The sequence below is a fragment of the Ictalurus furcatus genome, chromosome 18, assembly GCF_023375685.1.
Source record: "Ictalurus furcatus strain D&B chromosome 18, Billie_1.0, whole genome shotgun sequence".
Taxonomy (NCBI): Eukaryota; Metazoa; Chordata; class Actinopteri; order Siluriformes; family Ictaluridae; genus Ictalurus; species Ictalurus furcatus.
In genome coordinates this window covers 2,748,064-2,760,506 of record NC_071272.1, presented here as the reverse complement: position 1 = coordinate 2,760,506, position 12,443 = coordinate 2,748,064, and the positions used below count along the sequence as shown (strand labels likewise).

The window sequence follows — 12,443 nt, the reverse complement described above, 5'->3', positions numbered from 1 at the left end:
AAAGAAAGGAAGGAAGGAAAGGAAGGAAGAAAACAAAAAAGAGGAACCGATACAATGTTTTATCTAAACACAAAATAACGACAGTCTACATGTAAAAATATAACTTTTACATACACGATTTCAAAATAATGGTTTGAATTTGCATTTGTTGCATAAAATGTACAAATGTCTGTTTCTGTAGCCAGCCGGCAAGCTGGGCTCTGATCCTTTTTGTCCTGCAGAGGCTTCCGTACTGTCACGTGACACATCGGATCACTATGGAGTCATGTCTCACTCTTTTTAAAATGAACACTGATGCACACCGTTCATTTAAAATGAACACCCCCCCCCCCCAAAAAAAACCCCAACCCCACACCCAGAAACCATTCTGCATCAATCTCTCCTTTTGAAAACAACACTTTTTTTTTTTTTTAATATATTGTATATATTTCTACATTTATATATATTGATTTTCTAATAAATTTTTTCCAGTTTCAGTGCCTCGTGTTGATTGGAGAAGGAAAACAAACAGAAAAAAGCAGGAGCCGCTGTTGAATCTCATACGGCTGAACACGATCCCCCACCCCTTTTTCTTTCTTTTTTCTTTTTTAATTTTTTAACAGAAACCAAAAACAGACAAAGAATAAGAGATAAAGATTGTTTTGTTTTTTTTTTTTAAAAAAAAAAAAAAAAAAGAAAAAAAAAAAAAAGAAAGAAAAAAAAAAAAAGAGAAAGAAGAGTCATTTTTACACATACAACCACACGTTTGTACTGAAGACTACAGCGGCTCACGGACAAGCCAATATTCATAAAAAGCAGGTAATAAGCTATAATACAATGCTCGATAACAGACGTGTCAATGGAAACTGTGAGCTTTAAGAGAGAGCGGGGTTTAAGGTGAACTCGGGGCAGGACTAAGAATCGCAAGTGTGTATATATATATATATATATATATATATATATATATATATATATATATATATATATATATATATATACGATTACTCTGTCCAGGACACGCCTTCTAATTACATACAGGCATACAGTACATTAAATACAGTTTATCCAAAAAATACGTTTTTTTTCCTTTTGACGTTTTTTAAATCCCAGGCTGTAAAACACCTGACTGCATAGACCTAATGACTAACGATTCTCCCTAAGCTTGCATCCTAAAAAAATGTTTCTGATAACGTCCTTCTCGCACTGTGTGATGATATGAACTCTAAAAGGCACGTTGGTACAAGTGTAGCGTGTTTAAAATTGCATTTGCTGGGGGCATGACGAGGGGGAACGGACAAAGAGGGAGAGAGAGAGAGAGAGAGAGAGAGAGAGAGACGTGGGGCGAAAAAAAGAAAACAAACAAACTAACAAACAAAACAAAAAAAGGGTTTGGTTTGGTGATTAAATCGCTGGATGTGGCCCTTTCCGACATGTAAGAAGAGAGATTAGCGTTGAAATATCTACACTTCTGAAAAGCAAAGCATCTTCTCTGCAATAGTCGCCATTCGGTAAGATAAAATCTGTTTAATGTGCTGGAATGACCTTCGAAGTTGTTTAAAATCTCCATCTCACCTGGGAGTTTGCTGGTTAAAAGTCATTTCTTGTCCCGCTGTACTCGCACGCCTTTTAAAACACACAGTGGCATCTCCTTGAACCGCTGTGCTAGAAGTACACTTTTTTTTTCTTTCTTTTTTTTTTTTTTTTTTTAAATGAGTGTTATTGCAAAGTTTCTACACCACTTTGTGAAATTGTACACTGTCGTTGGGGCTAACTCTCCCTCTATTCCGAGAAACCATAATACAAATCTACTCGCTTGGAAAGAGAAAAGTGCGAGAGGATTTTTTTTTTTTTTTTTTGTCCACGGTATGAAAAATAAAATAAATAGTTTTGCCAGTAAAAGCCGTAACAGCTCTTTTCCAACGTTTTACATCGTGATATGTTTGAAGAATCCCCAACCATTTGCACATATTGGAAATAAAAGAAATGAAAAAAAAAAACCAAACAAAAAACCAAACATTATAAATATTTACTGTTCCTTTTTCTCTTTTTTTTCCTAAAAAACTGGGAATGTTGAAAAGGAGAGAAGATTTTGTTTTTCCCCATAGCCAATGCACATGTAAGGTCATTATGTCAAAAAAAAAAAAAAAAAGAAGAAGAAGGAAACATACGGGATCATGGAGAGGAATGAACAAAATAAGGTGACTCATCAGTAATCTGATTGATTGATTGATCGATCTGGTCAGATTTGATTGTTTAACAGACTTTCAGGAGAGGAAATGATGTCGTCAAAGGAAGTGGTCGCTCATCATTTTCATAAAGTCTGGCAGCTTTGACCTGAGAGAGAGAGAGAGAGAGAGAGAGAGAGAGAGAAAGACAGAAGAGAGACAGAGAGAGAGACAGAAAAGAGACAGAGAGAGAGAGACGAAGAGAGAGACAGACAGAGACAGAGAGACAGATAGAGAGAGAGACAGAGAGACAGACAGACAGAGAGAGAGACAGACAGAGAGACAGAAAAAGAGACAAAAGAGAGACAGAGACACAGAGAGAGAGAGACAGACAGAGAGACAGACAGAAGAGAGACAGAGACACAGAGAGAGAGACAGAAGAGAGACAGAGACACACAGAGAGAGAGAGAGAGAGAGACAGAGACCGAGAGAGAGACAGAAAGAGACAGACAGAAGAGAGACAGAGACACAGAGAGAGAGACAGAGAGAGAGACAGAAGAGAGACAGAGACACACAGAGAGAGAGAGAGAGACAGAAGAGAGACAGAGACCGAGAGAGAGACAGAGAGAGACAGACAGAGACAGAGAGAGAGACAGACAGAGAGACAGACAGAAGAGAGACAGAGACACAGAGAGAGAGACAGAAGAGAGACAGAGACACACAGAGAGAGAGAGAGACAGAAGAGAGACAGAGACCGAGAGAGAGACAGACAGAGACAGAGAGAGAGAGACAGACAGAGAGACAGACAGAAGAGAGACAGAGACACAGAGAGAGAGACAGAAGAGAGACAGAGACACACAGAGAGAGAGAGAGACAGAAGAGAGACAGAGACCGAGAGAGAGACAGACAGAGACAGAGAGAGAGAGACAGACAGAGAGACAGACAGAAGAGAGACAGAGACACAGAGAGAGAGACAGAGAGAGAGACAGAGAGAGACAGACAGAGACAGAGAGAGAGACAGAGAGAGACAGAGACCGAGAGAGAGACAGAAGAGAGACAGAGACCGAGAGAGAGACCGAGAGAGAGACAGACAGAGACAGAGAGAGAGACAGAGAGAGAGAGAACAGATACATTTTGATTAATGAGACTGAATGCTCCGTTGATGCACTCAAACACACACAAGTAACGCACACTAAACAACTTCAAATCTCAAACCCATCCAACAATCGTGATTTTCTGCTCGACAGCTACAACATTATTTCTGATTTCTCACTCTCTTAATAATGTTGGAAATGTCAGCAATTGATTAATACAGAGATATAAATGATGATGTATGTTAAAAATGATTATTCGAGGATGTATGATTTACATCTTTGACAAATCATTTTTATCTGTGTGAAAAAAAAAATCGTGTCCACATTTCAGTTTTTCTTAAAATATTCTTCACACCCCCATTTGCCCCCCCCCCACCACCCCCCAACCCACTGAAATGGATTTCATTCACATTGTAACTACGATGGTAAGCCAGTTTTAAATGTTTATCTATTTCGGTATCTATCTAGTCGAAGAAAATGATGGAATCTTGTTAGAGAAATATAACTTGCTATTTTATAAATCGGTTTTTGATAAAAGGTGACGTGAAAGAGTTCTCGCTTCTAGACATGCTCAGGCTTCTGTACCCTTATATCGTATACAATATCCCTAGCTGTGTATTCATGCTGTAAAATTTTATCTATCCATCGCTCAGATAGACAGAGACTAAAACCCCAACCTTTGACACAATGAGCCAGCACACAAAGTTCAACATTCCTGACATTTAAAAAAAAACAAAAAACCTCTATCTCTAAAAGTACTTAAGGAGTGCTCGTCTGTTATCTGGAGTACCGTTAAACATTTTCTCATCCAGATATTTAAAGGCGCTTTGTAAAGTTTTATATATATATATATATATATATATATATATATATATATATATATATATATGTATATGATTCCAGGCCAATATACTTAAGTTTAGGCTCAGTTATGACAAACACAACTGTACTTTTGGCTACAAATGACCCTCTAAGCAAAAACACAGAATTTGGAAATTCAACCAGTGATATCTAATGCGTGTGTAGAAGCGGGTTCTGGTCCAAATCATGCCTAAGATGTGGTCTCATTGATGACTGCTGAGTCGTGGCTGTGTTCGCATCCATATTGAGTTAGCGGTCATTCCACAGCGCTATGCAGGCCAGATGAAGGCGGTAAGTGTGGGCCAAAACGAGGCCATCGCTCATCTGTTATCTGGTCATCAAACTTGTTGCATCCCGAAGTCATGAAACACAAAATCATATCACTGACACCTGTTTACGCTGTATAGAAACAATTCTAAAGCGTTCTGTCTGTTCTTCCCTCGTCACTATGACTGTGTAACACATAATAAACATTCAGAAACGGACAAATCTACCAGGAAATCCACACTGCAAACACACTTACTGCCAATCTGTTGTTAAAATGTACCCAGCGTTAAATGAGGGTGGAGGATTATGGTAAACTCTATTGTTCCGATTTTATTGCCATTCACAACAATGTTAGTCCAATCAGTTGGATGCAATAGCTATGCTCATTTTCTCACCCTTTTGTTAAGTTAGAAATCTGGTTTTCTGAAGAAAAAGTGGAAAACAATTTTCACTTTTTAATCCAGATGAACAATTTGTTTGTCGAAACCAATTTGAGTTTTTTTTTGTTTTTGTTTTTTGGGGGGGGGGGGATCAGGTAAAACGGTACACGTGAGCAACAGCAGATTAGTGTAAAGTGAAATCTGACCATTTTAGGGAGGAGGTGTGGCTTTTTACATTTGTCCCATTGGATTGGAGGCGTCGCCCATGCTGTGGTGAGCTCCACCCATTGAGAGGGGCGGGGCATCTGAGGACCCTTTCTCCTCCTCTCGCCTTTTCAGACACGCCGCTTTTGGATTCAGGTTCCTCTCTGAGAAATAAGCACACACACACACACACACACACACACACATGCGCGATTATTTAAAAGTTATCCATTTAAAAGTATTACAATGGAACCTCTGTGCATCAGTGTTCCTTTTTTTGACAGGACACAAAGGTCTGCGTTAAGTTGAGACAGTGCCACCAAGTGGTTAGAGGTGAAACTGCAGAGAAGAAATATTTCACATACAGCAAAAAAAAAAAAAAAAAAAAAAAGAAGCTCCAGGTACAAAGAGCCATAACAACCACATAATAATACTGTAGAGGAAACTATGGAAACAAACCTATAAACCTGTTAATGTAAAATGATGTCTAAGTAGGATGAGTGAGAGTGTAAGTGGTTGATTCGTATAAAGACTTATAGCTTATGGCCAAAGGTATAACAAAAACAACAAGTTTAATTTAGAAAGTCCCTTGCTGCTTAGTGGGTGGTCAAGACTGGGTGATTATTTATTATTTTAAAACCAATATGTGTGTACGCAGTTTATACAAGAAGAACTAAGAGAAATATGAAAGGGGAAAAAAAAAAGCAAATTATGATTAATAGAATGGAAACTGACATTAGATAAGTCCAACTTTATTTTCTCTAAATCTGTGTTTGATGTAGTATGACTTGTCCTCAGGCCAGCGGAACGTTCAGCGAATGAACAGACCGAGTAATCGAATGTTACTGACCTCGGACCTGCTGTTCGAGACTGAGAATGACCGCGACGGCCTGGTGCAGGATGAGCAGTTTGGTCTGCGGTTTATCGCTCTTCAGGTGCAACTGCACCATGCGCCCGAGCTCCTTAAATGCCTCGTTGATGTCTCGTACACGCAGACGCTCTCGCGCGTTGTTCGCCATCCGTCTCTCGCGCTCGCGCTCGATCTTCTGCTCCGGAGTCAGATCCTCATCATCGTTGGTGCTGCACGTGTGTGATATGAAACGGCCAGGAGAGAGAAAAGATTCCCAAAATGAGTCCACTACTGAAGCTGTTTTCACTGTAGTAATCCTTCAGCCTGGGAACACTGGGATACACCTTACGTCGGACGCCAGTCACGTAATCAAACATTACAACATTTTATAAGGTGGTACTTTTAAAAAAAAAAAAAAAAGATCATTATTTAAAAACTGTCCAATTTTAGGTGTTTGCAAATCGGAATATTTATTTTACTGAATCATCCTATTGGTGAATAATTAGTGCGGGGAGGACCAGGGCTGAAAAGTACGTGCAAATTATTCACTCATTAGTCATGACAATGTTTAAATAGAGCCCATGTGAAAAGCTTTTCATTCACCCTCCCTGATGAATAGAACACATTGTTGTTGATTTTGGGTTCTTATTGTATTCTGAACCGTTTTTCAATCCATCATACTGTCTTTAATCTAGTGCTAGTTTTACTCTTCAAGAAGTGGCTCAGTTCTGCAAATTACCCACAATCCTCCATGCGGTTGTTGTGTCCACCATCTCATGAGTCATGCCATACCTAAGTACACAGGCTGAACTGTTACCCTTCTTGTTCACATACCATGTGAGCCTAGCTAGTACATATGGGTGGAGCTAACAAGAGTGCAGAGCAGTGATTGGTCAAAACACAGTCATTACAAATAATGTTTCTGGCTGGAATCACTTCTCTTCCGGCACAAAAAAAAAACTTCAATAGTGTAGTCTGCTAAAGTTCCTCATATCAAAAGTCTTTTATTTCTTTCTTTCTTTCTGGAGAATTAAAGAAAAATGATTTATCCACTTCCTGTTGCTATTTAGGCTGAGCGTACCTTTCTTACACATGATTAAAAATGATAAATCCCAACAACTTCTAGGTCAAATCTAAAATGGCTTCCAATTCCCTCAGCTTGCTCCATACACAAGACATATAATGACTTTTTTTTTTTTTTTAATGGTCTGATAAATTCTGCATTCAAACGCCTCAGTGTTGGCGTACTGGTACAGTCGAGAAAGAGAAACATGGCGTGTTAACTTCAAATGGGTTTCATTTCAAAAACTTTTCGTGAATATGAGTAGTATTTCACTGCTTCTAACGATCAAGTCATCAACCCATAACCTCCAGAGAACATCTACATCCAAACACACTACACACTGCACGTGTGAAAGCATCCTCATACTTTCACATCAAGGTGTAGAAGTTCTTTTATAATTGACTGTTACTAACATCATGTCTTAACATCGGCCTGATCGTTTTAAAGTGTGATACCGTACCAACATTAAGTCAAGTGTAACTCAACATCATAAAAACACATCAACATAAACTGAAAAGAAAAAAAAAAACAAAACCCGAAACAAAACAAAAAAACGCAAATGAACTACTAACTGTCAGATTTGTGTCGATCAAATTGAAGAGTCCAGGTGAAAAGCTACAAACTCCATTTTGAGTAGAGTTTATCCTGGAGGTGTTTGGGAATATTTTCGGGAATCTGGCTACCCTACTCTGATGTGTGAGAGACAGCTAAAACCCGGCTCAACACCGGGACAAACGGGGAATAAATCAGCAAGGATGTCCGTGTGTGTGTGTGTGTGTGTGTGTGTTTTTTTGTTCGAGAAAGTACACTGTGTGTTGTATAATGTTATACAAAATAAATTTCCTAGTGTATGTTGGAATTTTGGGTCTTTGGTAAAATAACTGAATGTGTGTACAGCAGTCTGAGTCCACGACTAAAACTCGGTGGTGTTATAGATTTGATAAATATTATATAAATAAATATTATTTAAAATGTCTGTGAAATGCTTACGCATTGTCTTCACATGCATCTTGCCTGTATATTTGTATAACTGTGTTAACTGCTGTGGTTTCTTAAAGATTAAGACATGAAATCGCGTCATAATAACGTTTGATCTCTACGCATTACTTTCCTCGCTGCTTTCCGTCAATAAGGACATACAGCGTGGGACTTGTTGTTAGCGAGAGTGTACTGAACATGTTCAATGACTGATGAAATAAAAGGCTTTGGATAGTGGACTTGGACTTTACTGCATGCACGTGGCAAATTCTGAACGTATATTCACGGGAGGAACTGGAGCGTTCCCTTCGTGGAGAGTTCTTCACTCTCGTCGCATTTAGCTGTCTCGCACGACATGAGGGTCACTTCATCGAAATCCAGTGAAGGAATTAAATGAAGCGAGCGCTCAGCTGTAACGGTTTACCTAGATCTTGACCTCTCTATAGCTTTCAGCTCCTTGCTGTCCAAGTCCTCCTTCTTGGCGTCCAAGGATTTGGCGTCCTGCAGGTTCTCGTCTCCCTCGTCCTCCGATTTGATGTCTGAGCTCACTGAAGACGTGCTCTGGCCCTGCAGTCCACTGGAGAGCGCTGCAGAGAGGGAGACGGAAATGAACAACGTTTACCTTAAAGTCGGATAACGCTTGCTTTAAACGAACAAAAGGTTCGCCCGATAGTAGGGTCCAGCGAATATAAATAAACAGGCCCAGCAAAAATAAACTGATCTGATGATGATTCGAGAATACAGCGTTTAAACGTTAAATTAGGTTTCCTTTGACATGCCGACAGGAAAGACCATATGCTGTGGGTTTTTTAACTGCTGAACTAAATTCTGCCACATAACCAGCAGTATGTTTTCACTCTGGAGTATCCACTGCAGGAAATGTGTTACTAATTTGAGTGAAAATCAGCATCTAAGGTCATTTTAGCAACGCTAGAGCCTACGTTTCATCGTACCCAAGGTCAAAAACTAGGAATTCAAACGATCGAAAATGAACACAAAGACCAAACTGCATGCGAGCAAGCAATGGATGTATTTACACGGTATGTATTTTGTAATACACGCTATGCGTGATAGTGCTTTTCAGCAAAATGCCGCTAGTAAATTCATGTATGCGCGATGCGTTTTTGCTGGTGTGTGCATCTATTTGTGCGACAGCTTTTCGAGACGACGGCCAATCCCTGTAGGGTACAAAAGGCCTATAGACCCCACCCCACCTCTGACTCACGCACTCTTTTACTCCAGTCTAAAAGAGGAACACTGCCCTCATTGTTCGACATCACTGCCAGTGTCTGTGTGCATCTCGCACTGCCTCTACGACACACTGGAAGAGGGAGGCATGAAGAAAGACGGAAAGACACATGGAAAGAAATCGAGAGAGAGAGAGAGAGAGAGAGAGAGAGAGTGATTTTGAGAGTGAGAAAGAGAAGAAAGAGGTGGATGGACTAGTATCTGCGGTGAAAAGCGACAAGCAAATAAGGCACAGCTAACAATAAAAGCAACGAAAAGAACAACGTCAACAAAAGACGACGAAAAACATTTACGCCAGTAAATTATTTATATTGTGTCGTTTTGATATGTTAATCATTTCTATAGTAACAACTCATTCACAGGTACAGTGGTACAGTGGACACTACATAATCTAAGCCTAATAATAAACATATTAAAAAACATATTATTTAACGGAGAAAAAAGTCTAAGGGTTGATACGGTGAGGTTTAAATGTTTATTTAACATTTATGGAAGGAGTCTCCAGTGTCAGCTCTTGGTAATAAGGTTTTGGACCATGGAAGAGTGTTCGGAGTGACAGAGGGGTTTACACGTGCCAGTTTCCCACGAACATGACCCGCTGACACGCTCGAGAGATCGGAAAAAAGAGAGGCTGGTGAAGAAACTACTTTTCGTAGCTGCTATAACATAAGCGATTACAGGAACTGGCTTGTCTTGTGCTCATTGTTCCACAACATTAAATGTAACTGGTTAATAAATGGTTAATATGTATAACGTTCATGTTAATAACTGTTGGTACAAGCGGAATAAAGCTCTTATTTGGGGGTGGAAACAGTAACTAAGCTGCGCAGCTTTGATGATTTCTTTCCTATAATTATTTATTCCTGACATAGCATGATGATAATAGTATAAATCGTTCAGATTTCCTTATCACGGTTCTCCATCACGCAGATCGATTTTATCACACGTCTACTGCGCATTCACGGGTAAGTGATGACATACTGGTTTGGTAACTTTTCTTCTCACTCTTCCGTCTTATGTTTGCTACTGACGTTGAAAATCTCGGACTTGCACAACTTTTGAAACCTGGATTTGACACTTACGCTCGACAATATTGTACATGCCAGGTCAACGACGTCAGCTGCAATTTAACTGAGTCGCGAGTGACTCGGGGACGAAAAAGAAAAAGGCGTAAGGAGAGAAATGGAGACAAAGAAGAGTAGGAGGGTTTGTTTGGCTCCTAACAGCTGGAGTGAGCTGATACGGAGGAGAAAAAGGAGGCGGAAGAAACAAACGAGTGATTGTGGAGTGAAGTCTTTCTCTCTCTGACCATATGAGGCTTTAATTGATTTCTCTTCTCCACACCACGCCTCGGCCGTGTGTTCTGGTTAGGACATGCGACATTCAACCAAGCCCGCAGTTCTCTCCGCTAGCAGGAAATGACCTCACTCGGAACTAATGCCAATAACTGGGAACTAAAACAGGCATCGGAATCGGCCGGTAAATTCCTCTCTCATGCTGAGAGGCGGGAGGCTAAACTGTAGTACGCACATTGTGGAGAGAGCCTGGAGCGTGGACGTTCAGCATAAAGAGAGAGACAATGCAGTAAAACACTTAATCCTCGCTGTCTCGCTCTTTCTCTGATTAGTGACTGTGGCCATATGCATAAGTATATAAGTATAAGACGCATAAGAGAGGCATAAGTATATTAACATGTGCTCCAGAAGCCTCATATCGCTGTTTTGTGCCTGCTGCCCCCAATTCTCTCAGCTATGGGACAAATGCACCCGCATGCTTTATGAGAACAGAAACAGGTGGATGAAAACCGTACATATTAAAGGGACGAAGCCAAACCGCAGTGGTTTTGCAGCGCTCTATTCATAAAGTGTGTGTTTTGCTAAAGCGGCAGTGTGTTATTTATGCTGCTCTCGTCTCATTCTCTCTTACGACTCGCTGCTACGTTTACTTTTATTTTAAATTTTATTTTATAGCTCTTAACACCTCATTAAGCCCTTGGCTTCGGCCGCCGCGGCCCGAAGGCTTGCCAAAGACCTGCTTTTTTTTTTTCTCCCTTCTTTGCAAAAAGGAAGTGTTAACTCCTTCCAACAAGGCCAAATCTCATGCCTCACTGCCTCGCTCATATACAATCAATTTAATCATCTTTTATAGATTTCCAGCTTTGGTTTTTTTCACTGGGTCATAATTACTCTTTAGTGTGTGTGTGTGTGTGTGTGTGTGTGTGTGGTTAAATATACTGCATGCTTAATATGTCTGACTGTTGTTAAACCCCCTGAACTGTTCACTAGTCAGCTTTGTTCCATAGCAATTATAACATTTGCGCGTGCACGTGTGTGTGTGTGTGTGTGTGTGTGTGTGTGTTCTCACCCCGGTATGGATCAGGCTGATTGAGATCTGGTGAGGTGGCAGACTGAACTGGCAGCTGAGGAACGGGCACTTGATTGGGCACAATGGAGTGAGTACTACGCAACCCTACTCCCTCCTCACGATGAGACCCCACCTACAGAGAGAGAGAGAGAGACAGACAGAGCTTTTACCCAAATATTAATCAATATAAACAATATTACAATCAATAGAAATGAATGTATGCATTGTGTATTAATATATATTCTTAAATGAATAAATCTACATTCAATTGTTGATCAGTGTGTACAAGGGAAAAAAAAAAAAAAACTTCGCAAAATTTCACAGTAACAAATGCCCTATAGAGGGCGCCCTACCCCTGTGTATCTTAAGGAAGACAGAGACACGCACACACGCACACACAAACACCCACACCAGTGACAAACACACACAGAGGAGCTGCTCAGGCAGGTAAAATCCAAAGTGATGTCCCACGATGCCGAGCAGCGCTTCATGTCCATCTGTCCTCTATCAGGGCCGCCAACACAACTGACAATTATCTTAATGCCCATATGCTTAATTGTGAGCTTCCTAATTCCCCCGACACGTTCATCTGATCCGGCAGGAATTGTGATTTGGCACACATTTCCACCCGTCTCTCTCCCTCTCTCTTTCTGCTTTTGTTTTAGGGAATCTGCCATCTCTCTCTCTCTCTCTCTCGCTGTAATTCCTGTTAAGCCTTTGACAGTGAAACTCTGGGATGTCACTGGCTCGATGCAAATATCAGAAAATGTCGCCGGCTTTGCAGGGAATATAACAGAGCGGGAGCAAGAGAAAGAGGAGTGTTCACTCTCTCCAAGTCTGTGTTTGTTTTTAAACCCCCCCCCCCCCACCCCATGCCGCTCTTTCATCATGCCGAAAGCCCCAAATGTAAAATGGCATCCTCCTGGCTGCAGATAGAAGCACTTGGCATACATATTTAATAAAGGGTTTTATATTTAAAAAGTAAAGTCA

The 12,443-nt window shown here is 40.4% G+C and overlaps 1 protein-coding gene across 12 annotated transcripts in view; it reads right to left on the bottom strand.

The window, feature by feature from the left end:
* Window positions 1–982: 982 nt before the first annotated feature.
* The window catches only part of LOC128622473 (transcription factor 4-like), a 169,034-nt gene continuing 157,573 nt past the window's right edge, over window positions 983–12,443 (bottom strand). For 4 of the 12 annotated variants that reach the window (XM_053649018.1, XM_053649010.1, XM_053649011.1 and 1 more), the window contains 5 exons: window positions 11,454–11,586; window positions 8,266–8,428; window positions 5,801–6,030; window positions 4,982–5,114; window positions 983–2,313 (listed from right to left, as the gene is read on the bottom strand). In XM_053649018.1, the coding sequence (XP_053504993.1) occupies window positions 2,265–2,313; window positions 4,982–5,114; window positions 5,801–6,030; window positions 8,266–8,428; window positions 11,454–11,586 (708 nt within the window). In that variant the 3' untranslated portion in view covers window positions 983–2,264. Of the gene's footprint in view, window positions 2,314–4,952; window positions 5,115–5,800; window positions 6,031–8,265; window positions 8,429–11,453; window positions 11,587–12,443 lie in introns of all 12 variants that reach the window. The other 8 variants (XM_053649014.1, XM_053649020.1, XM_053649021.1 and 5 more) reach the window with 3 other exon arrangements.